General features: G+C 26.3%; 1 protein-coding gene across 3 annotated transcripts; it reads left to right on the top strand.

Annotated features, from left to right (window-relative positions):
- The first annotated feature begins 141 nt into the window (after window positions 1-141).
- LOC117177171 (ubiquitin-like modifier-activating enzyme ATG7) lies at window positions 142-23,547 on the top strand. Of its 3 annotated transcripts, none has more exons than XM_033367680.1 (9): window positions 142-282; window positions 583-809; window positions 4,257-4,731; window positions 4,819-5,138; window positions 5,226-5,526; window positions 9,353-9,700; window positions 12,440-12,555; window positions 22,387-22,684; window positions 22,768-23,547. In XM_033367680.1, exons 2-9 carry the CDS (start codon window positions 619-621, stop codon window positions 22,810-22,812), a joined length of 2,094 nt encoding a protein of 697 aa, XP_033223571.1. In that variant the 5' UTR covers window positions 142-282; window positions 583-618; the 3' UTR covers window positions 22,813-23,547. The 3 variants fall into 3 exon arrangements, with proteins under 3 accessions (XP_033223571.1, XP_033223573.1, XP_033223574.1); XM_033367682.1 differs by having other exon boundaries at window positions 150-273; XM_033367683.1 differs by having other exon boundaries at window positions 150-319.
- The last annotated feature ends 1,099 nt before the right edge of the window (window positions 23,548-24,646 follow it).

Here is a 24,646-nt window from a genome sequence, read left to right as displayed (position 1 = left end):
CCAGTTTAGGGAATTTGATGTGGTGGAAAGCTGGTGGAAAGTTCAAGGTCTAGTGTAAAATCTTCGATATTCTAGGCGAAACACATATCACATTTAGAAAGAGAGAGGCCGACGAGTCTTCTTTTTCTAAAATGCGTTTCCCCCACCCGCCCCTAGTGATTCAGTAAAAACAGTGAATATAGTGCAGTGTTATGTGATAAGAGTGACTTTTATTGTTAATTTGCAACAATATAGAGCATTGCATATAAACATAACACATGATTGGAACAAAAAGTATTTCTTGTAAAAATATTTTGTATTTTCTATTAAATCGTGATAGGTATAAGAGTGTCATCCATAATTTCCACAATTCAGTCACCTAACCTATAATTTTTGACGTTTTACTAGGGGTTTTACTTTTATTTCACATCAATTTTGCTCCGAATTCATGAGATTTTGCCAATTTACCCCAAGAATACAAATCTATCTAACGTACAGAATTTTCGCTTCCTACCAATTTAGACAGATTTCTTTATTTTTTAACAATTAAAACTTATTAAGTAATTAAAAATTCAAATTTATATTCTCGTATTTATATTTCAGAAAGCTGTACCTGAATTAACAAATTAATCACGAAGAATGGCAGACAATGTGGTGAAATTTTCTAAGTTGAGGTCTGCTACAGAATCTAGTTTCTGGGCAAAATTCTCTGAACTGAAGATTGACAAGTTTAAGTTGGAAGATAAAATAGATATACCTTTATGGGGAAGTTACAGTTTGGATGATCATCAATCAAATCCATTGTTTTTGGATTATACGTCTTTTAATGAGTAAGAAAGTACAGATTTGTACTCATTTTTTTATACTTATTCCCGAATAATAAAATTGCCGAATTGAAATATTCACGAAAAATAAAATCCCCGAACAGTTTATAATATTGATAAATTTGAGAATTCCCGATAAATAATTGTCGAATCATAAAGTATCGGAACTTATAATTCGCGAATTATAAAATATGCCAAATGTAAGCAATTAAATTTTTTTTATAAATGTAAATAAAACTTTCATTGTAATATAATTTTTAATTATAATAGTTTATAATTCGGCAATTTTCTGTCGGGAATTTTCAAATTCGATAATATTATAAACGCTTCGGGAATTTTCCAATTCGAGATTTTTTCAATTCGGAAATTCGATTATTGGGAAATTTTATTATTCGGGAATTTTACAGTGTCGGAAATTTTTTATTTTCGGGATTTTTCAGTCGCCCCATAATTTAATTCATTTTATAGATAATTTAATAACATAATAATGGTTTAAATTACGGAGTTTTATAATTCGGCAATGTTCTGTCGGAAATGTTCAAATTCGGCAATACTATAAACTGTCGGGAATTTCCCAATTCCGTAATATTATAAGCTGTTTGTTAATTTTATTATTTAGGAATTTCCCACTTCGAAAATTTTATTATTCGGAAAAGTATTTAGAATTTAAAAATAATAAAAGTTTGAAACTACAATATTTTGTTGCTGGATCTATAAAAATTAAATATATTAAAAATGAACTATATAATAAAGTATCATAGTTTGTCTGTACACATTGAAGATAAAATTTAAATTTGAAAAAAGAATTATCATTATGTGAGACATATTATAATAATTATGACCTGACTTTAGGATCATTTAAAGTTAGCTGAAATTTTCGAAAAAGTGCTCAAATTAAATAAATTTTTTTGTTAGGAATAATGAATGGCATAGTCGATTTTGTAGTAATTAAAACTAAATAAGACGTCTGTCCAAAAAGTTCTGTACTGAAGGAAGAATTTTATGTTTCAATTTATTTCTGTAGTTAATTTTCTTTTGTGTGAGGTGATGCAGATAAAAAAAATTAATCACAATACTTTTATACAATTTTTTAGAGGGAATCAAGCGAATTTTTTTTCAAATTTACATTTCAAAAATTTCTATGAAGTTATATGTATTAGGATTTTTGCTTTGTGTTTCAAGAAACTTTTTGACCTAATTGAGATATTTATCGTTTTCTTTTTAAGTTTGTCAGCGTTTATTGTCTTCTTTTAAAACGCACCAAAAATATATCAAAGGTTCAGAATTCACAAAATGGTGGTTTCTATGAAAAAATTAAAAGTCGATTTTTTTCAAAAAACACACTTAATTTTATTTTTTGTTAAAGTATAACTTTCATAAAGGAAATACATCTTGTGAGTTTACATATGTGCGCTAAATAACTTTTCTGTCCAGAAGAATCTTCTCTCTCATAAAATCTAATTTTCTAATTTTTCTCAAAAACGACAGATACTACAAAAATTTTTGAGATAAATTTATGCATGTCTAAAAAATTTATGTGAAAAATACATCTTGCTTTCTGCTAATAGAAAAAATGGATCGTCTTAGGCTTATGTAGCATAAACCATTTTTGAGACCGGAAAACTTGTTTTTCTATAAATAAATTTTTTTAACTTTTCTCGTAAACAATGCAAGATATCGAAAAAGAGCAAGGGGTTATTTTCATAAATCTTTTTAGACGTGCAAACTTATATCTCACAATTTATTTGTGTCCGTCGTTGTTTGAAAGAAAAATGAGAGAATTTAAATTTAGGGGATCAATTTGTCTTGGTAACAGCTGTTTAGCCCACATAAAAGTCACAAGCTATTTTCCTTATGAGATTACAAATTTAACAAAAAAATTTGCAAAAAATACAAAAACTGGGGTTTTCAGTAGATCGATTTTCGAAATCGATTCCCAAAGCAGATAATAAATGCTATCAAAATTAAAAAGAAGACAATAAATAACTTAATTAAATCAAGAATTATAGAGGTATAAAGAAAAAATGTGTGGGTTTTTCAAACACAAAAGCACAGAATTTAAATACGTATTTAAAAAATTGTTAAAAATTTAATTTCAATGATAATTTAAAAAATGGTAGTGTTTTCAAAAAATATCAAAAATAATATTTTCTATCAGATTAAGCAGTCTGATCGAAATTTTCAGTAGATAATAATTATATTAAATAATTTATCCCTGAAATTCTTCGATTAGACCAAAATTATACAAAATTTGAAACTAATCTTAATCATATTTTTCGATTCGTCACAAATTTAATAAGTTCTAAAATTTAAAAAAATTTCATAAACTACCAAAATCCAGTTCGGAAAATTGAAACGCGGGTTTTAGCAGATTTAACATTTTTGTCTTTATATATACATTTCCGATAATATTTAATTAATGTATAGACTCATCACAATTTAAACAAACTTCTTTATAATCGTAAACTTTTTTTTATAATAAAATAAAACCAAAAATGGTTGCTTTTTTTATTTGAAATGTTTAAAAAATTTGTATTTGATATTGTTTCCTTCCTCAATGGTTTAATTTGAAATATTTATAATTGAACTCTTTTAGTTTTACTTCCTAAATTAAATTTTTTTATACTGCTTTCAGTGACAAGTCAATTAAAAAGTAATAGCGTTTGTAATTGAAAAATTTTCATTTTCTAATATTATAAAATAACGAGGAATTTTGCTATAAAACATTTTTGATTTATTAATATATGTTTTGCTGACAATAATTATGGGAAAAGTAAAGATCTCCAGACACGTAAAAAATAATGACATCTATGAAAATATTCCAATTTCGAAAGTTCGAGTTTTTGAAACATATCTTACTTACTGGAACTAATCATTTTCTTAAATTATGTAACTAATTTTGAAAGTATCTAGAACTCTTAATATTAAAAAATTTGATATTATGGATTTTTAAATATATTGATTTTGATATTATAAAATAAAAATTGAGGGACGTCAATATGCGGTTCACGCGCGTTCATTTGCTGCTAGTGTAAAATATTGTAGAATCACAAACTTGAACTTCTTTTCATTTGAGCTGAAGATGGTTTTTTCTCAGACTATTTTAGTACGGCGTGAATGGATTTCCAACAACCTAAGTATATCCAAGTAAAAAAATTAATTTCAGGAATGATTAAAATATCATTTAGCAGGATTTGAAAACTATGCAATTTCTTATAAAAGGACTCTTTCTTCTTTTATAAATTTAAAAACAAATGTTGAATCGTTCCCCTATTTGCCCCCTTTTTTGTAAAAAATACCCTATTTACCCTTGTTTGAGCTCTTTTTGCGCTGTGATCCCTGCTCTAGTAAGAGCGATTTTTATTATGAAGAAAAGTGGATTTGAAATGAATTTCTTTATCTGACATCTTTTATTTCGTAATTTTCCATTCTAAAGTTAACATTTGATTTCAGAAATCTTGAAACAACATCACACGATAAAGCCATCGCCTGTAATGGTTTCATGCTCAACACCAATACCTTCGAGTTGTTCAAACAAACAGACCCTGAGAAATTTATAGATTTGCTAGGAAAATACTTGATCGAAGCAATAACAAGTGGAACTGCTATTAAAGAACCATGGAGGCTTTCTTTATTCCTCATGCTTTCTTTCTCTGATTTAAAAAAGTACAAATTTTATTACTGGGTGGCACATCCGACTCCGTATAATCTGCCTGAAACTTATTATCAGCGGAATCCAATGCCAATTTGTGATGAATTCACTTCTAGTCAAATTGAGGAAATGCAAGCAGGGTTTTTACAATTAGACAGTAAATCCAAATCTTTCTTCTCTGTCTTTGTGTCGACTGAAAATAATAGTTTAAAAATAACTAGTCTAGCAGAAGGAATAGAATTCGTGCAAAGTCTGAACCTAGATAGTAAAAAATCGGTAAGTTTTTCATTTGAATGATGTGCATTATTATTTTTGAGACGCCATTTTCCTATACATTGAACTCAATTATTTTATTATCAACAGGAAAACAACTGTAATATCTATTTTTCATTTTATGACCCCTGTGGAAACTTAGCTCCAGGTTGGCCTCTTCGAAATTTGCTTTGTCTACTTTTCTGGCACGCTCCAAATTTCAGTTTTCATAGTTCGATCAACTTTCTCTCGATAAGGGGAAGCGATCTTCAAAAATCTATCATTTATACCTTAATATCTAAAGTACACGAAGATGTGGAATCTGTGAGGAAATCTATTTTGGAGGGTCGATTTGTGGGTTGGGAATCGAATGCGAATGGAAAAATGGGACCTAATATTGCAGACTTGTCAGATGCAATGGACCCTATAAAGTACGTTTGACATACTAAGCAAGGAAATTGAGGATCTAATTTATAAATAGTTTAAACACGTTTACATTTCATTTTTTTTTTAAACAGGTTATCAAGCAGAGCAGTCAACCTAAATCTGAAACTGATTAAGTGGCGTCTAGTTCCTGAATTAGATCTCGAAAAAATCAGTGGACTTCGGTGCCTTCTTCTGGGTGCTGGAACTCTTGGTTGTTCTGTCGCTCGAGTTTTGCTTGGCTGGGGAGTTCACACAATAACTTTCGTAGATAATTCCGTTGTGTCTCATAGCAATACTGTAAGACAGAGCCTGTATACTCATGAAGATGCTGTCAAACGTAGACATAAAGCAGAAGCTGCGAAGGAGGCTTTAATCAAAATTCAACCCAGTTTGGTAGGCACTTTTTTTTATTTAATTCGATTTAATTTTTCACATATCCTCAGGGTGTTCAGATTGTTTACTCGCCTGGAAAACATCGATTTTTCAGGAAATTTATATAATAGGAATGGTTAAACTGTAATGCGCTACCTGGTGACAAAAATCCGAACTAGAAAAAATAGGCGCAATTTGAAAATGGCATTTTAATTTGTGCATAAAAGTGTCTTAACGATTTTTTTGTGGAGTTTAAAGTATTTATTGGATACTAAAAATAAGTCTTTATCGAAAACAAAGGGCTTCAGATGGAATTTACATCTTATATAATGAAATGGAAAAAATGGCAAACATGAACTCAAAGTAAATTTTTATTAATTTATACATGAAATATTTACTATTTAAAAATCCAATCGTCTATTATTCGTACTCTTTACATAATCTCAATAAAATTTGTCGCTCATGCATTAATTAAAGTTTATTTAAGCTTGCAATGCATTGATATTTACAGGAAATAGTGAGCTAATATATAATTTTCAAAGTGTTTAGAATAATTACACTTTAAAGTTTCACACTATTTCTCGCAATTCTTAAAATTCTGTAATTTTGAAAGGTGAAAATTACAGTGATTTTTTTGACAGAAATCATATTTTTTTGTACAAAAAAAAATCTATGCTGTCGTTTTGAATGTCACTTGATACTATATATATATTCTAATTATTGACAATATATTTATTGTCTTTAAAATTTCTATAATTTTAATTCATAATCATGGCTTTGAATGCGTAATTCTATAAAAATGTAATCTTTGAGGCCCTGAAACTAAAGTTTTTTATAATTTAATGTTTAGATTAATTCTTGGAGGTTTCATATTTAAAATTCTACGATATTGAAGATTAAAATTGATATAATTATTCAGAATGATAAGACCATTCCACTATTAAATATTCAAAAATGTTGTATTGAAAGTCTTGATAGTCAGTTTTGAATTTTATCATTTTATGTAGATATAAATATAAAGCAATTTCGAACTGCAAAGCTTCAATTTGTACAATTTCAAAAAATGGAATCATATTACAGCAATCATTTTGTGTATTTTTTATTTTTATTTTAAATGTAATATCTTAAAATTTTTCCTTTTTAGTTGAAGATTTAAACAAATAAAGAATTTCAAATTTAAAAATATGTCACTGGGAAATTGTTAAAGCGAATAACAATTCTAAAGGGAGATTTTTAATTAAAAAAATTAAAAATTAGGTTTAAATTTAAAACATACAAAAATTAAACTATGTATCATGTAACTGAAATTGATGCATCAGTGAATGAATAATCGGTCATTTCAAATGGCTAAAATTTTAGAGTACTGAATTTGCATGTTGAAAAAGCAGTTTAAGAAATTCTCTTTCATAAATTTTACTCGTTTCGAAACAAAAGTGTAATTGTTTGAATTTTGAAAAGTATAATTAGCAATTCAAAAAAGATTAGTTTTTAAGTGATTTAAATTTACTTGATATAATTCAGAGTTTAAAGGGTTTGATTATCAAAAAGTTTCCATTTCACAATTTTTGGTGATTAAAATTTGTTTAGTGTTAAATAAAGTCCCCATTCGTTTAATTTTTAATGTTTCCCATTAAAAAATACTATTTAGTTTGAAAGTTTTTCTTAATATAATTCAATTAATTCTTTGATTTTATACAAATTTGTCTAAGCAGCTCTAATGTTAAATTATAATTTCGTTATTTAATAACAATTACAAATTCTAGAATTTCAGAAGCTTTGAATTTGAAAGATTGAATTTAGTTTTGAATATTAAATTGCCAAATCTTAATCACTTTGAATTTAAAATTATTCAAATTTAGAAGTTTTCAATTTTTAATTATTTACTTTTGAACCCTTTTAATTGTCAATAATACAATTTCAATTGTTCTGAATTTTAAATGACCTAATCTTAAAAAATTCGATTTCTGAGATCTTAACATTGTTTTAATTTCTAAATTTTTAATCTGAAATCATTTAATTTCGTGATTGTCCAATTTAAAACGAAATTTTTTACTGTGCTGTTGTCTATGTTAAAATTCTTACAACAATAAAATTCTGGTCTTGGACTATTAATTGTTTGTGAAAATGAAAATTTAGTCCGGGAAAAGTAAGAAAATTTTGAAAATTAAATTTTGCGGCCACCCTGATATAATATTCTTGTCAGTAATGTATTTCCCTTGTATTTCTATTTCTTTTTGTAGTTACTCTCTCCTGTCCATTATATTTTTATTTTTGTCCTTTTTTAGTTTAGAAATTAATTTCTTTTGGTAGAAGTTTCATATTTTTCCGTTAACAATTTATCTTCTTTGATTAAGGATTCAACTATTTAATTGAAATATCTATTCTTGCATTATTTGTTGAGAATTAATCTTTGTTAGTTGAAAATTTAACTAATTGCTTGAAGCTTTAACTGTTTTTAGGGGTTTAAAATTACTTCTTAAAACTAAATTTTTTCTGAGATTTATCATTTTAATAGAAAACTAATATTTCTGAATTTAAAATTCATGTGTTTTGTAGAAAATTCGTCTTTTTGGTTGCAAATTTGTCTTTTGGTTCAAACTTGAACTCTTTTGTTAAAGTCATTTTTTGTGTGGAGTTATTCATTTTAATTTAGAATTCATCTCTTTGATTGTACATTTTAGTATTTTGTTAGGAATTCCCTTTTTAAATCTGAAAATTTAACTTTTTTGTTGAATATTCGTAATTTTTTTTTAAATATCAACCTACATTTTACGTTTATAATGCATCTAATTTTGGTTCACAGTTTTTCTTAAAAGTTCAACTATTTTATTGAAAAATCATTTCGTTTGCTTTAAAGTTAAACTATTTGGTTTTAAATCCAAGGGTTTGGTTAGTACTCAGTGTTGTTGTTGAAAATTCAACTTTAATGACTGAAAATTAATTTTGTTGTTGAAAATTCACCTTTTCGGGTTAAAATGTAAACTGCTTTCTGAATTATTCGAGTTTTTTGCTTGGAAATTCATCTAATTGGTTGAAAAAACAACGGTTTTTGGCTAAAGTTTAATATTTCGAATAGTTCGTTGAAAATTCATCTTTGTTAATAAAGAATTCGAGTATTTGGTTGAAAATGAACTATTTTGTTGAAAATCGAAATATTTGGTTAAAATGTCATCTTTTTATGTCAAAAATTTAACTGTTTTGTTGAAAATTCGTCCATTTTCGTAGAAAACTCGCCCTTTTGTATTGAAAATCTATTATTGTTGAACATTCTATGGTTTGATTCACAAATCAACTATTTTGTTGAAAAGTAATCTTGTTTGATTGAAATAAATAAATTTGACATTTTTTATTTCTTTTATAAAATATGATTGAAAATGTTAGAATATTTAAATTCTGGTCTTTGAATATGAAATATATGCACGAATTTTAAGGATAAAAATAAATTAAATATTTGTTTCAATTATTATTTAAACTCATGGTTTTTAGGGACGAATGTAAGAAATGTTTAATTATGTATTTATTATTACTAAATTATGGTAATATTTGATAGCCATGAATAATATTATTCAAGAATATCCGGTAATAATCTATGAAAAACAATGATTTAATTTTACATATATATTTTTTATATTTATTTGCATACATTTTACATATTTATATATTATTTGCAAGGAGTGAAAAAACCATTATTTAAGATAAACCCTCGACGTTGTCCGATTTTTTAATTTTAATCAATTAAAATATATACAATCAGCTGGAATTATACAGGAATTTTTTCAGGGTTTGAGGAAGACTCCCTGGGTGGTGTTTATTCTTTGAATTTATGAAATCCTTATTTAAATTGCAGAATGCAGAGGGTGTAGTTTTGCAAATACCAATGCCTGGTCACGTGGTGGGAAAAAGTATGATGGAGTCGACAAAACAAGCCTTAATAAAATTGGAGGAGTTGTATGCCAAACACGATGTGGTTTTTCTTCTTCTGGATTCGCGAGAGGCTAGATGGTTGCCTACCGTTTTATGCGCAGCAATTAACAAAATAGCAATCAATGCTGCACTCGGTTTTGATTCGTACACAGTACAACGCCATGGGACCCGTAATTCACAAGAAGTTTTGACCCCGGATTTAATGGTGCAAAATCCCACTGGAAAAGACCTCGGCTGTTATTTCTGCAATGATATAACTCAACCTGGAAATGTGAGTTTTTCTTATTTAGTTCTGGCCTCGGGCTCATGCCACTATTCACACTTTTTTAAAACTTTTTAAAATGATACAATTATTTTTTTACAATTTTGAAAAAAAATTAACACTAATACTACTATTTTTTAAATTGTTCGTTATTGCATCTATTTTTTTACTTTGCCGTTTGAAATTTTTTCGCTAGAAAAGATCTTACCTATTTTAAAGATTTCAAGGAATTTCTAAAAATTTAAACAGATTATAGCGGGTTTTAAAGATCTTTAAATTATTTTAGGGATTTAAAAGGATTTTATAGGGTTTCAATTAGGGAATTTCAAATCATTTTCATAGAGAGCTTTAAGAAGTAAGTGAAATGCAATGAAATTTGAAGTGAGCTACGGATTTTATGGGGTCTAAGAGCATTTCCGAGATTTGAACGAATTAAAAAAAAATTAAATATTTAACGGATTTTAAATATTTAAAGGATATAGTGTTTTTTAAAAGATTCGAATATTTCAAGAAATTTTAATGGCATTTCCGAAATTTTAAGGGATTTGAAAGAATTGTACAATTTTTTAGAAATTAATAGGATATCAAATCAAATAAAAATATGTCATAATTTTATGAGATTTCAAAGAATTAAAAAGATTGGAGTTTCCCAGAGATTTCAGAAAATGTCAACGATATCAGGGATTTCAAAGATTTTTAATTTTTTAAGTAATTTTGAAAGATATTACAGGTTTCAAGATGTTTTTGCGATATTTTACTCAATTTCAAAGACTTCCGGGTATTTAATGAAATTGAAAGGAATTTAACGATATTTTAAAGGATTTAAAAAAGTTATCGATAATATCAATGATATTAAAAAGATCGCAAGAATTTCCAACGGATTTACGCAGAATTTTAGGGAATAAATGAAAGTGAATTTCAATTTCAAAATATTTAAAAATTGAGACAATAATTTCTCAAATTCAAGCCTTAAAAATGAAAATATTTTAGAACCAGGAATTGAGCATTGATTTTTTGTTTAAAAAAGTTCGAAATAATTCAACATTTCAAACTCAGCTTTAAAAAAGCATATTATAGTTTTGGAGTACTAAATCTTCATTGTACATCTAAATCTTCAATTACTCCCTGTTATAAGTTTAAATTTTGCGATTAAAAATGAAATGGTTCAATTTCGAAAACTATAATTGACCATTGAAAAATTTAAAATTTAAAATGATGATTTACTCAAAAGAATTAATATTTGTAAGGGTTTGAGTAAAAAAAGTTTAAATATCTAAATTTGTTGCGACTAAATTTTTTTTAGTTTTTTATGAAGTTCAGATTCGTTTCGGTTTCTGTATTCCGTAGTATAAATTTGTTCATTTTTAATGTTTCCTATTAAAACTAAGTTCTTATTTTGAATCTTTTTTTTAAAGAATTTAATTTTAAAGTTTCATAATGGTAAATTTTCCATTTTAAACTTTAAAACGATCAATTTAGTTTTTAATTTCAAATTGCGAAATTTTATTCACTTCGAATTACATTTTTTTTAAATTCATAATGATATGTTGTAACTAGGTGGATCTAATCGGAATATCGAACATATTAAACGGTATTAGTAACTGGTAAAAGCATAGATTTATTGTAACTTTTAAGATGACTTGATGTTAGAGTACAAAATAGAAAAGTGACAAGTTCAAAGAATGAACAAAACAGATGTTGTTATAAACAAAGTAATGCTGTAGCTTGTTTTATAGAAATAAATTCAACATGATAAATAATATAATTATAATTCCTTTTAATTTTAAATGAACTATTTTTCAAGATTCTAATTGGAAAAGATTGAAATTTTAACATTATGAAATTGTTCTATCTTCAAAATTTTAATCTAAAATCATTTAATTTCGAAATTTTTGAATTTAAAATTAAAAAATTTGAATTTTGAACGCTTTGAATTAGAAATTATACAATTTCACATCTTTTCTAATGAAATTGTCCAATTTTCAAAATTTTAATCTGAAAGTTTTTATGTTTGAAAGCTTCTTTTTCAACATTTTTCAATTTTAAGTAGTCCAATTTTAAACGCGTTTATTCCATTTCAATTCCTTCTTATTCAATTCAAACATTTTCTTAAGATTCCTAGGACAATTGAAAATGACTTTTTATTTTGAAAACTTAATATTAAGAGAATATTTAAAAAGAGTTTCAAAATTGTCACAAATAAATCTGGAAGATTGATTTTAAGGAATTATTTTTAATTTCAAGGATTTAAGAAATGAATCTAAATCTGAAAAATGTTGAAACATTATTTTAAGTCGGAATGAATGAAAAACAACATTTAGGTGTTTCAATATTTTAAATAAAATTTCGAAGCTTTTTAAGGGGTTTTAAACTATTTAAAATAAAAATAATTTTACCTTTAATTTAAGAAGTGTTCAGTTTATAACAAAAATGTAATAGTTCAATTTTTAATGTCTCTAGCCTAAAATTTCTTAAAATGATTTACAGCTCAGTTTTTATTGTTTCAAATGGAAAAATTTCTAGCTTTAGGGTTTTAATTTTTTATTTTCATTGACCGTGAACCAATTTTTCGAACCGAGCATTTTTTTTATTTGTTTAAAACGGCCACCCCGTGATTACTTTTTAACTATTTGTAATGTTAAATTTGTTGAGGGTTTAGAGGTCTGTTAGTTGAACAATAAAAAAGTTTCTCTTTAAGTGTTCCTACATATAGAGTTTTTACATTCTTATCTTGTTTTTGATTTTTAGTCACAAACTGATAGAACTTTGGATCAACAATGTACGGTTAGTCGACCGGGATTGTCTTACATTGCATCTGGACTTGCAGTCGAACTTCTAGTCGCCTTGACTCAGCATCCTGACGAGTAATTATATATATATAATAATAATCCACGATTATTCAATCTGGCCACATTGAAGCTCCTATTTTTCGCTCTCTGTCCGCATGTTTTTTTATTTTTATTTTTCGACATTTTCTATCATGTCAATGTGACAATTTATTAATATGCGCAGTACTCTATGGTCACTCCTCGAGCTTCGAATATTTCCATCTCAAAAGTGCTTGCACATCCAGTTTCTATTTTGTAGATGTTTCGGGGATGTCCCCGTTTATTTTACCATAAGCCAAGAAAGAGAAAAATCGTAGCACGCTTTTTTGAGAAAAAATCATTCTTTTTTATTTTTAACAATTAAAAATGTCACTTTTCTCAACAACAACAAAAAAACGCATAATATGAATAGCAGTTCAATGGTTCAAGATTGTGTTTATTGTCTCATTGCAAAAGTTCTTATTTTAATTCTGATCGTTCATTATTCATTTTGTAAATAATTAGAGTATAAAAAACTGATCAATAATTGATTTGACAAAACGATTCTAAATCCGTTCAAAATTTGAAAATTTCCAAATTGTAACTGTTTGAATTCGAAAGTTATAATACGAATTGCAATTAATATAATATCATTTATTCCGATAATTTTATATTTAAATAACAAGTTTAATGATTCATAATAAAATATTTTTAATTGAAAGTTTTAGGTATTCCTTCATATTATTTTTTGTGTTAAATTCAATAAATTAATATATTATTTTTATTAGTTTTCTTAGCCATAAAAAATTTCAATGTTCATTTAAGACGAGTATATTGAATACAAATATATGTAAAAGTAAACACTTTGAAACTGAATTGTTTTACATAGAAAGCTTTGAATCTGTAGATTTTCGAACAGCTTTTCAACTTTAAACGTTACAATTTGAATTGTTCTGTTTAAAAAATGTTTAATTTGTAACTGAAATTGTTAAATTTTGACGTATAAATAGCATTTGAACTCTTATTATTTGTAAACAAAATTTGAGTAATTTCAAGAAATATTTCGTAGTTTTGAAAATATTGAAAATTAATTCAAAACTTGAAATGTCTTCAAGTAATTGAAAAGAAGTGTGTTAAAATTTTTGTTCAGAACTTCCAAATACATTTTGAAATTAACCAAATTTTTCCTACAACTTTTGGAAAATCCTGCAAATTAAAAAAAAAATCGTTAAAATCTCTCAGATTCTGTCTTGATCATGTTCAATTTTCATAGGTATCTAAAGAAATTGTTTTTATTCTTTTTCAGACTTTTACAATTCTTAAAGTTTCTAATTTTTTTGGTTGAAATCTGCAAAAATCTGCATTTTGTTTTAAATTCGGCTGTGGGTATTTGCACCAAAACTTCGGTACGAATAGCCCAATTTTTTCGGATCACAAAATTTCTTGTAAGTGATTTGAAATCATTTAAAGTTCTAAATTTAATTTTGATATTTTTAAAACTTCTAAATATCTATTAAGATTACTCTGATTTTTTTTACAAATCAGAAGTATTCCTATTATTATTTATAAATTCCAATTTTAAGGTTTTTTTTTAATTTGCAGAATTTTCTAAAAGTTGTAGGGAAAATTCAATTCATTTAAAAATATATTTAAACGCTTCGAAAAAAATTTCACAAATGATTTTAAATTTGGATAAATATAAAACCACTTCTAGATTTCTCAATATTTTAAAATAAAATTTGAATGTTTTTGAAGGATGCGTAAACTATTTCAAATGAAAATAACTTAACTTCCAATTTAAAAACTGTCAAGCTAAAACAAAATTTTATTTTTTAATTTCTCTAGCTTCAAATTACTTAAAAAATATTATTTTGAACATTTTTAAAGTTCATTGCTTGATTCTTTAATTTAGAGTATTTAAAATGTTAACGTAGATTTATATTTTTGGAATTTAATCTGAATCTTTGAACTCTATAATTTATAAAAGTTCTAAATTTTGCCGTTTTTCTACATTCCATTTCAAGTTTTTCAATTGAAAAGTGTTAGTACCTTCCATTCCATACGTGTAAATTTAATTTGTTTTTTATTGTTTATTTCTTTAAATCGAAAAATGTTTAGAATAGAGTTAGATTTTTTAAATTACATTGAGCGTGAAAAATATTTGCGAACCGGAAAATAACCGTGAAATGACCGGGAATTTTGTTCTTCGATTAAAATGGCCACCCTGATTTTGAATCCAATTTTTTGATGTATGCATTATTTAAAGTTCCTTTGAGCTTATAATGTGTTGCGACTTGCAAGACACAGTAAAATACACTCAACTCCCGATTCAGGATTAAGCCCATTGCAAGCCGTGCCCAATTGAGTCTAATTGTTTTTCTGTTCTTTTTTGTCAAAAATATTTTTAACAGGAAACGTGTCTTTTTCACTAGGTACGATGAAATATCCATATCGAGGGTTTAAACACATACATTTTCTACGTACTCTAGAATACAAGATTACAGAATTACATAAGATTACAAGAACTTATATGATAATACATGGGATTACACAAGTTTACATGAGGTTACATATAGTGTTTCACAATATTATACAAATTTAAAGATATAATCTCGGAATTTATGCAGAAATATAATAGATATTAAAAAATTTTCTTAAGTTTGTTGTCGTGCCAAAAATCACGTATCTGGAAGAAAATGATCTATAATTTTAAGAAATGAAATATCATCAGTCATGTATTATGAACGGAAAGGGATACTTTTTTAATAAAAAATGTAAGTCTTACAAAAAAATCAATATTTTAACAATATTTTGTTCATTTGAATAATTTCTTAACGACGCATCTTACCAATTTTTCAAAAATGGTTGAAGCCTAATAAATTATGATTTATTTTGGAAGGAAAATCATTCCCTAAAACTCTCTGTTTCCAGTTTTAAAGAGAATAAAATAATAAAATTAAATTAATCAATAAAATTCAAATATAGTTATTTGTTTGAAAATGATTTCCTTAAAAAAAAAATAACTCAAGATTTTAGCCATAGAAAAATGTAGCTTCAAAATTGTAAACAGTAGTCTTTTATTATAATTCAAGCATTTTTCAAAAGTTGGTAAGAAGAGATTGTAAAAAAATTCACTTTTTAAACACATTTCATTTAAAATAATGTTTTTTTTTATTTGAAATAACATCATTAGTTATATTATTTTATTCTTAAAATCACAGTGAAACTATTTTTTGAGAGATCAGGTTTTTGTTACGACATCTAACTTGATTTCTGTACTTACTCGATTGAGAAAACAATTAAGTTTCAATTTTATTTTTAGGAAATTAAAAATTGTTAGGTTTAAAAATTTTTTTTAATGTTTGAAAAGTATAATTTTTAAATTTTTTGTATGAAAATGAGGCATTGCTAATTGGCTGTGATATTGAAAGTGTTATGTCTCAAGGTTGTTTCAATAAGGATTTCTGTACCTTTTGAACATTTTTTCTCATAAATAGATCACCTATATTTTTAGAATTTCATGCACTTTTTAAAAATATATTACTTAAAATGTATGCAACTATATCATTAATTTGATAATCACACAGTGAAGAAGGACAAAAGACAAATAATCGAACAAAGGTAGAAGAAACTTAAAAGGAACAAATACAATAATAATTAAGCAAAACATATATAAGGGATATAAAGTCTATAACGTTACTAAAATGAACTAATTTATATTTTTTTCTAAGCACTTTTATTTTCTTTAGTTTTTGGTAAGTGAAAAAAACAATATGAAAAAATTAGGTAGTGCCAAAAACGCTTAATCTCGTGTTTAATAGAGATTTAAAAGATAAAAAATTGTATTTTTATTAATATACCAAAATATTACAAGAAATTATACAAAAAAGCTTGGGATGGTATTCCACTAAATTACATAGGATTACACAAGATATCAGGGATTGAATAGATTACCTTATATTACAAAAGATTAACCCATACCATATGTTTCTCCGATGTGTTTTAATTAATTAAAAAAATATATAAAAAATGTATACGAATTAACTAAAATAACATTCATTTTAATATTTTTAATGTACCATTTAAATTTTTTACATAATTTTCTACAAAAGTAAGATTTCTAATCGTTAAAAAGGCCAGGAACCTTAATAATCTCATGTAACATGTTCTTCACATTCTTACTGAACTACGAACAAACAGTTTTAAAAGTTGAACAATTTTCAACTATAAGCTGCTATTCATATTCTTCGTCCATTTCGAGAATAGTGAGATTTTTAATCGTTAAAAATGAAAAATTGTTTTTCTTAAAAATGCTTATTACGATTTTTTTCTTTCTTGGTTTCAAATAACCGAGGAGCATCACCGAAACACGTACAACAGAGAAACTGGATATGCAAGCACTTTTGGATTCAACTCAGTCGAGGCTAGCCGTGCTCACGTTTGATAGAAAGAATTTTTGTTGCAAAAGTATTTTGAAATAATGTATTTTGTTTTTAAACTCCTTATTGGTGATAGATTAAGCAATTTTGAAAGTATTTGAGATTGAAAATATTTCTTTCATGTTTTTTAAAACAATTTTTCGAAAAACTCGTCGGTCATTTTTCATCATCTGAATTATTAGTGATCCGATTTCCATAGAAATTAGTTTTCGAACATTTTTTGGGCTGCTTAATTCGAATTTGATAACAGAATTTCTCAATGCAAGTTGAGATTGGCAAACAAAAAAACAGTAACTCTACTTATTTAAAAGATTAAATTAAAAAGTCCTTTCGGAGGAACTAATCAAGATTTCTTGGTAAAAGTAGAAATATTTATCCGACAAGTTTTTAATTTACTTGCAGCGTGCAAATCGCCAGAAACTTATCAAATTTTTATCGCACGCTCAAGAAAAAAATTAGAGGAAAAGTTTTAAACTTAAAATTCTTTTGTATTTAAGCGCGATAAACTAAAAATATGTATGGAGAAATAATAAATAATACATTTTTTCACGTAATTAACGTTTGTTTAATATATTTTTCAGATAACAAAAATTGGTATTTCTCTTATACTTTTGGGCAGTGTTACAGAAAAAGAGAAATTCACTAAATTTTAAAACAATTTAATAAAAAATTGACTTCATCGTGAAGTGGTTTTCCTTACATTTAAACGTTTTATCATTGATTTTCAACTTATTAACTTTTTACTATAGATTAAATTGAGTGAATGTTAAAAAGCGTAAAGCAAAATTGGAAAATGATTAAGTTTGAATAACTTAGTTTCAAGATTTATTTAAGAATGGTTCAATTGTTAAAAGAAGTTTGTAATTATTTCATTTTTAACGCTTCAAGTTAGCATTCATGAATTTTGAAAGTGTTGAATTATAATCCCATTTTCAATAAAAAAATGTATCCAATCGCTTTGAATGTCACATGATACTTCATGATATGATACTCATTAATAATATTTACATATCATCTTGTAAATGTTTATAATTTCAATTTAAAATTATAGTTTTGAATGAAGAATTATAAAGAATTTTAATTTTGTAGGCCCTGAAACTACAGTCTTTTTGCTTGGAAAGCTTAAAATCGAAAATATTTGGTATGCAATTTCTTCATTTTTAGAGGTTTCCAATTTTTATTACATTTAAATATTAAGAATGTCGGAAAAATTTCAGTATTTAATCTTTCAAAATTGCAAATTTTCAGTTTTAAACATACAAAATTGTTCTGATTTCTTAAATTCTTCGAAATCGCAAATATCAATATTCATAATAATGACAAATTAAGAACATAATGTTGTCAAATTTAAGCTTTAAAAATCCTAATAATAATTTAGAACCAAGTATTAAAAGTGGAATTATTACATTCTCATTATAATGAGAAGGTATTGGTTTTATGTGAAAAATGACTTTCGTGGATTACATCAAATGTCGAAGTTTTGAGACCTCCTGAGTCAGAAAAAAAAGTTTTTACGTCTCTGCCTGTCTCTGGTTGTCGTTTTCGTTGTTTTTGTCGTCTGTATGCCGGATAACTGTTGAAAGACTATTCGGATTGATTTGTGCTTTGGCACACAGTTTTAGGGGCCAAAACTATAAATCCAGTTCGTTATCCAGCTATTTTGGATAAAAATTACAAAATTATAAAGACCACATTTTTTCAAGATTCGAAAATTCCATGTACGGCTATTTATAAAAAACGAAAATATGAACAGTTTATCCCGATGACTTTTTTTTAAAGCAAGACAATTACCAGAGTTGTAGCACAATATGAAAAAAGCCAAGAGAAGAAAAACTTCACTTTTTGAAGGCACTGTAAGATTATCATAACGACTTTTTGAATTTTGTTAAAAAATCGACGTTTCAAATTTTTATCGCACAAAAAATAATTAATTATTACATTCACATCATAATGAGATGGTATTGGTTTTATGTGAAAAATGAGTATTGCTAAATAATCTAAATAAATGTCATATACATTTGATATAAAAGTGTTGAACATAATGTAGAAAAGTTAACATTTTTGGATAAAATCGAGTGCGAAGCACGAGATACGTGAAGAGAATGTGTTAGCTAAAGCCGAACGCGCTTTAACAAAAGAGAATTCACAATTACCAAATTACAGCTGTTGATGTTTTAATCTTTAATTTTAAAAGGTCTGTGCACAAATGTGGGATAAATATATAATCGAGCGCGAGTTAAATAGATTATCGAGCGCAAAGCGCGAGAACCGACAGTCGCGCGCCCTATATGCGCGCTCAAAGTTGCAAGCGAAGCGAACATTTCAAACTATATAAATATGGAACATTTCAAACTTAAATAAAAAAACTATTTCGAATTGAAACGTTCAAACTTTTTACAATGTTAGAGTTATGAATTTTCCTAAGAATTTTCATATTAGTCGCTGAATTTTCCATTTTTCCCTTCCATAAGGTTTACTTTTGAAATTAAAATTGAAATGGTTGTATTTTAAAAAGTATATTTAAAGATTTGAAAATGAATAATTTTTAAATGATTTTAATTTACTTTAAATAATTTTTTAAAACTTAAGGATTTAAGTATAGAAAAGAGTTTTAAGATCACAATCCCTAGTTATTTTTCATTTTTAAATGAAGTTCGGATTCGTTAAATTTCTAACGTTTCGTGGTACACATTTTTTCATTTTTAATGTTTTACGTTTAAAATTACATTTAAAATTAGTTTATTTTTAATGTTTTTTTTCAGAATAATTCAATTTTAAAAGATTATAAATGCAAATTTTTTCATTTTTAACGGAAAAATGACGTTGAATTTATTTTTTGACCTTAGAAAAATTAGTGGAATCAATTTCAATATTAAATTATAAATTCTTTATATGATAAAAAAGTTTAATTCTAAAATTTTCAAAGATTTGACTTCGAAACATTCAAATTAGTTTTCAGTTTGATTGTCAAGTTTCGATTTTAAATGCTTTTAAATCGAAATTAAACTATTTCAACGTCTTTCTTATGTAATAATAGTCAAAATTTCGAAATTGTCTTCTGAAAATTTTCAATTTTGAAAACCAATGATAAAATATTGTTGAATTCCTCATACTTTCAATTTCAAATTACATTTTATCGCATTTGAAATATAGTCTTTTTTCCAAATTTTGTCTGATCTACTTTCTTTTAACTCGAAATTATTAAGCATTATTTCATAAATTTGAAAAGCTCCTTATATTTTAAAATTTGTTGAAGTATGGATTTTTGAAATGTTTATATTTGTAATGTTAGTAAATAAAAACCCAGGACACATTTACTGCTAGTTGATGAATACTTTATTTATTTTTTAACTGTATCTTAAAGGACCCCGCACCAAATGTACAGTAAAATGGCCACCGGTGAAAAATTCTAAAAAAAATTTTTTGTTGTATTTTCGAACCTGCAAAGCAATAATTCGAAGGAAAAAAGTAAGATAAATGGACAGTTTTTTACAAACAATTGTCAAAGTTTCAATTTTTACATGTATTTTAATAGAAAAATGCTGATTTTCGTGAAAAGTCTTTTTTCTCCTAAACTAATAGTTTGATTTGGTTTAAACTTGCACATTTTTACTATCATTCCTACCAAAACAAAAGGTTCATATCCTAGATCTAGAAAGATAAACGGTTTATGGGGTATACACCATGATATAAGGGTGTTTTCATACCTCAAACACCCAAGTATGGAAATGATCATTTCTTAGTAACTAAAGTCACTAGGTATTTTTTATTCAATTACTAGGGTATGAAATAACTTTCAGATAAGTAGAGGAAGTGTGCATGTCAAGGGGTTGTTTAATCATCCCTTATTTAGAGAAGCAGAGAAATTAACTTTTCGTAAGGAATAAATCACCAAAGATTAGGCTTATAAAATCACATAAAATCATATGCAGGTAGCCATATTTATCAGGATTTGCAGTAGAATTTATTTTCAGGGTCATTTAATCATCCCTTTATTATTGGACCAAGGAAATCGGTATTTAAACGGGATAAAGTACCAGGGATTTTTTATTATAACATTGATGAACAGAATAACTTTAAAATATATACAGGTAGCTTTTTTTAGCAAGATTTGCATAAGAATTTAATTTCAGGGTCGCCTAATCAACCATTATTTATTGAACCAAGGAAATTGATATTTTAAACGGATTAAAGTACCAGAGATTTTTTTATTAATACATTGATCAACAAAATCACTTTAAAACATATACAGGTAGCATTTTTTATCAGGATTTGCATTAGAATTTATTTTCAGGGTCATTTAATCATCCCCTAATTATTGAACCAAGGAAATCGATATTTTAAATGGGATAAAGTACCAGAAATATTTTTTGTTATAACATTGATGAACAGAATAACTTTAAAATATATACAGGTAGCTTTTTTTAGCAAGATTTGCATAAGAATTTAATTTCAGAGTCGCCTAATCACCCATTATTTATTGAACCAAGGAAATTGATATTTTAAACGGATTAAAGTACCAGAGATTTTTTTATTAATACATTGATCAACAAAATCACTTTAAAACATATACAGGTAGCATTTTTTATCAGGATTTGCATTAGAATTTATTTTCAGGGTCATTTAATCATCCCCTAATTATTGAACCAAGGAAATCGATATTTTAAATGGGATAAAGTACCAGAAATATTTTTTGTTATAACATTGATGAACAGAATCACTTTAAAATATATACAGGTAGCATTTTTTTTAGGATTTGTATTAGAATTTATTTACAGGTTCATTTAATCATCCCCTGATTATTAAATCAAGGAAATCAATATTTTAAACGGGTTATATTTTAATTGGGTTTTTATAAATTATAAGTCTGATCTTTGGTGATTTATTCCTTACGAAAAGTTAATTTCTCTGCTTCTCTAAATAAGGGATGATTAAACAACCCCTTGACATGCACACTTCGTCTACTTATCTGAAAGTTATTTCATACCCTAGTAATTGAATAAAAAATACCTAGTGACTTTAGTTACTAAGAAATGATAATTTCCATACTTGGGTTTTGAGGTATGAAAACACCCTTATATCATGGTGTATACCCCATTAACCGTTTATCTTTCTAGATCTTAGATATGAACCTTTTGTTTTGGTAGGAATGATAGTAAAAATGTGCAAGTTTGAACCAAATCCAACTATTAGTTTAGGAGAAAAAAAACTTTTCACGAAAGTCAGCATTTTTCTATTAAAATACATATAAAAATTGAAACTTTGACAATTGTTTGTAAAAAAACTGTCCATTTTTCTTACTTTTTTCCTTCAAATTATTGCTTTGCAGGTTCGAAAATACAAAAAAAAAATTTTTTAGAATTTTTCACCGGTGGCCATTTTACTGTACATTTGGTGCGGGGTCCTTTGTTAAAAATTGCAATGGTTTTATATATGTTTTTTTTTACAGAACTGAAGCGGCGGCTTTGATGGATGATAGTAAGGATCAAGGTCGCTCAAATAAAAATAATTCAAGCATCGGTTTATTGGGCGGAATTCCTCATACGATTCGTGGATCGCTCTGGGGTCACGAAATGCGATTAACAATCACTCACCGGTTTCCTTCATGTACTGCTTGCTCTTATCCTGTTATCAATGAATACAAAGAGAGAGGATTTTCATTTGTCCTTGATGCCTGCAATGAACCAAATTATCTTGAAAAATTAGCTGGCCTTGAAGATTTGTTAAAACGCCCAGATTTAGACGAAGTAAATATTTAATCAATTCCATAACTGTTTATAAAACTTTAAAAGAATAATTGCTTATATATTATATTTATTATTATTTTTAGTTCTGCTATGCGCTCGACTCAAGCGATGAAGAGGAAAACTCGTGAGAAGGAATCAAAAGAAACCAAAGCTTTTTTTAAATATCAGTTTTGATCAATTACTTGCATTCAAAGGCCTGCTGCGAAGTGTATTAAAAAATCGACATGGTGTCTAACAGTATTGAAAAATAGTTTGCAGTCAATCACAGAAGAAATTTTTTTACATTTTATATTAGGTAATTTTCAGTAGTGAGGGCTATGAAGACGGATGCGTTTATTTTTATTGCCATTTTATTATTAAAGGTAAGGTTATTAAAATTAGGATAAGTTAGCTGTTTTGATTTCATTTCTAACTAGGAGACTTCAATCAGTGATCTCTTGGAAGGAACGAATTTTTATATTATTTTATACAAATTTTCATTTTATAATATATTTCAAAGTCGTATTATATCCTTATACTTACATTAAGTGCAATGGATTTTATAATATAAATTTCCAGACCAGGATTAACGTACACATTTTAAGCAATTTTGTTATTGCTAGTTTTAATTGCAAGATTTCAGATAATTTTCTTATAAATGTAGGGATATAAATTCAGTTTATTTTGATGTAAAGCATTATGCTTTGTTGAAAATTGTCTAAGAATCGGACAAGACTTATATTTTAGATATGTATTTATTAATGTTGTTTATTCTGAATGCATTTATTGCATTTGTGTAATTGCTCGTCACGTCCGCTTTATACGTATTTTAAAAGTTTTATTAAATTCATTAGATAGCATTTTATAATATTTCGTACGGCAGGAAAATTAATTTGTGAAATAAAAATATGAGCTTTAGAATTACGGCTTTATTCTTGATACAAAAATCCCTCAAATCAAACAATTTCTGGTAGGAAATTTCTTTATTTGAAATGAAAAATAATTTAATAAACCGTTCTTCGCAAAAAACAAATAATATTTTAAAAGCCTTTCAAATTCAAAAAAAAAATCTTTCTTCGCTGAAAAATCAACTATTTCTTTGTTCAGAATTTCGTCTTTAGTTCAAAAATTCAACTGTTTGTTTGAAAATTAATCTTTTTTGATTGAGGATTCTTGTGGAAAATTCACCTCTCAGTTACGTTCAACTATTTTTGATTAAAAAATTAATAGCTTTTTTGGTTCAAATATCTACTGTAACATTATTAGTTAAAAATGCATAATTTTTTATTGAAAATTGAACCACTTAATTGAAGGTTGAACCATTTTGTTTAAAATATTTTTTTCCATGATTCATAATTTTAGTAAAAAAATTATATTGATGTACTTGAGTAAATTGTTTATAAATAAATAAAGTACAAAATAAAATAATTGTATATCATAAAAATCTTTTTAAAAAACGTGATACTGAAAATTGTTGAAAAGGTGATAACAGGAGACAGAAGTTAATGTATAATATAAAATTAAAAGTTACAAAATATATAATAATTTTAAAAAGGAATATTTAAATTGTGAAACTTTTTTTTATTTTAAATATTTGAAATTAAATACTTAATTAAAATTTTAATATTCTCAGTCGATCATTTGCAATACTAAATATTCTAACTTAAACAAATTAAATTCAAACGTTCAAACTTGAGCCACTTGAATTTTAAATCTTTATAGAAGTGTAGAAAAGTCTCAAATTTCGTTTTAAAATTATAGGAAGAAAATTGCAATTGTGGGTCCGGATGCAATAAGGACAATCTTTTCGTGACGAACATGGTTGAATTCTTGTTACACTGCATGATTGAGAAAACTGCACACAGTATTTGCACCCTTTTAGGCACTTCCCTCTAAAAAAGGATACATGTAGCTCTGTTCTGAATCATAAAAGTGAACATTAAATAGATAAAGCCACAGCAATCTCTTGTAGAATTGGTCATT

Source organism: Belonocnema kinseyi, chromosome 7 (genome assembly GCF_010883055.1).
Source record: "Belonocnema kinseyi isolate 2016_QV_RU_SX_M_011 chromosome 7, B_treatae_v1, whole genome shotgun sequence".
NCBI classification, from domain to species: Eukaryota; Metazoa; Arthropoda; class Insecta; order Hymenoptera; family Cynipidae; genus Belonocnema; species Belonocnema kinseyi.
This window is presented reverse-complemented; position numbering and strand designations above follow the sequence as displayed.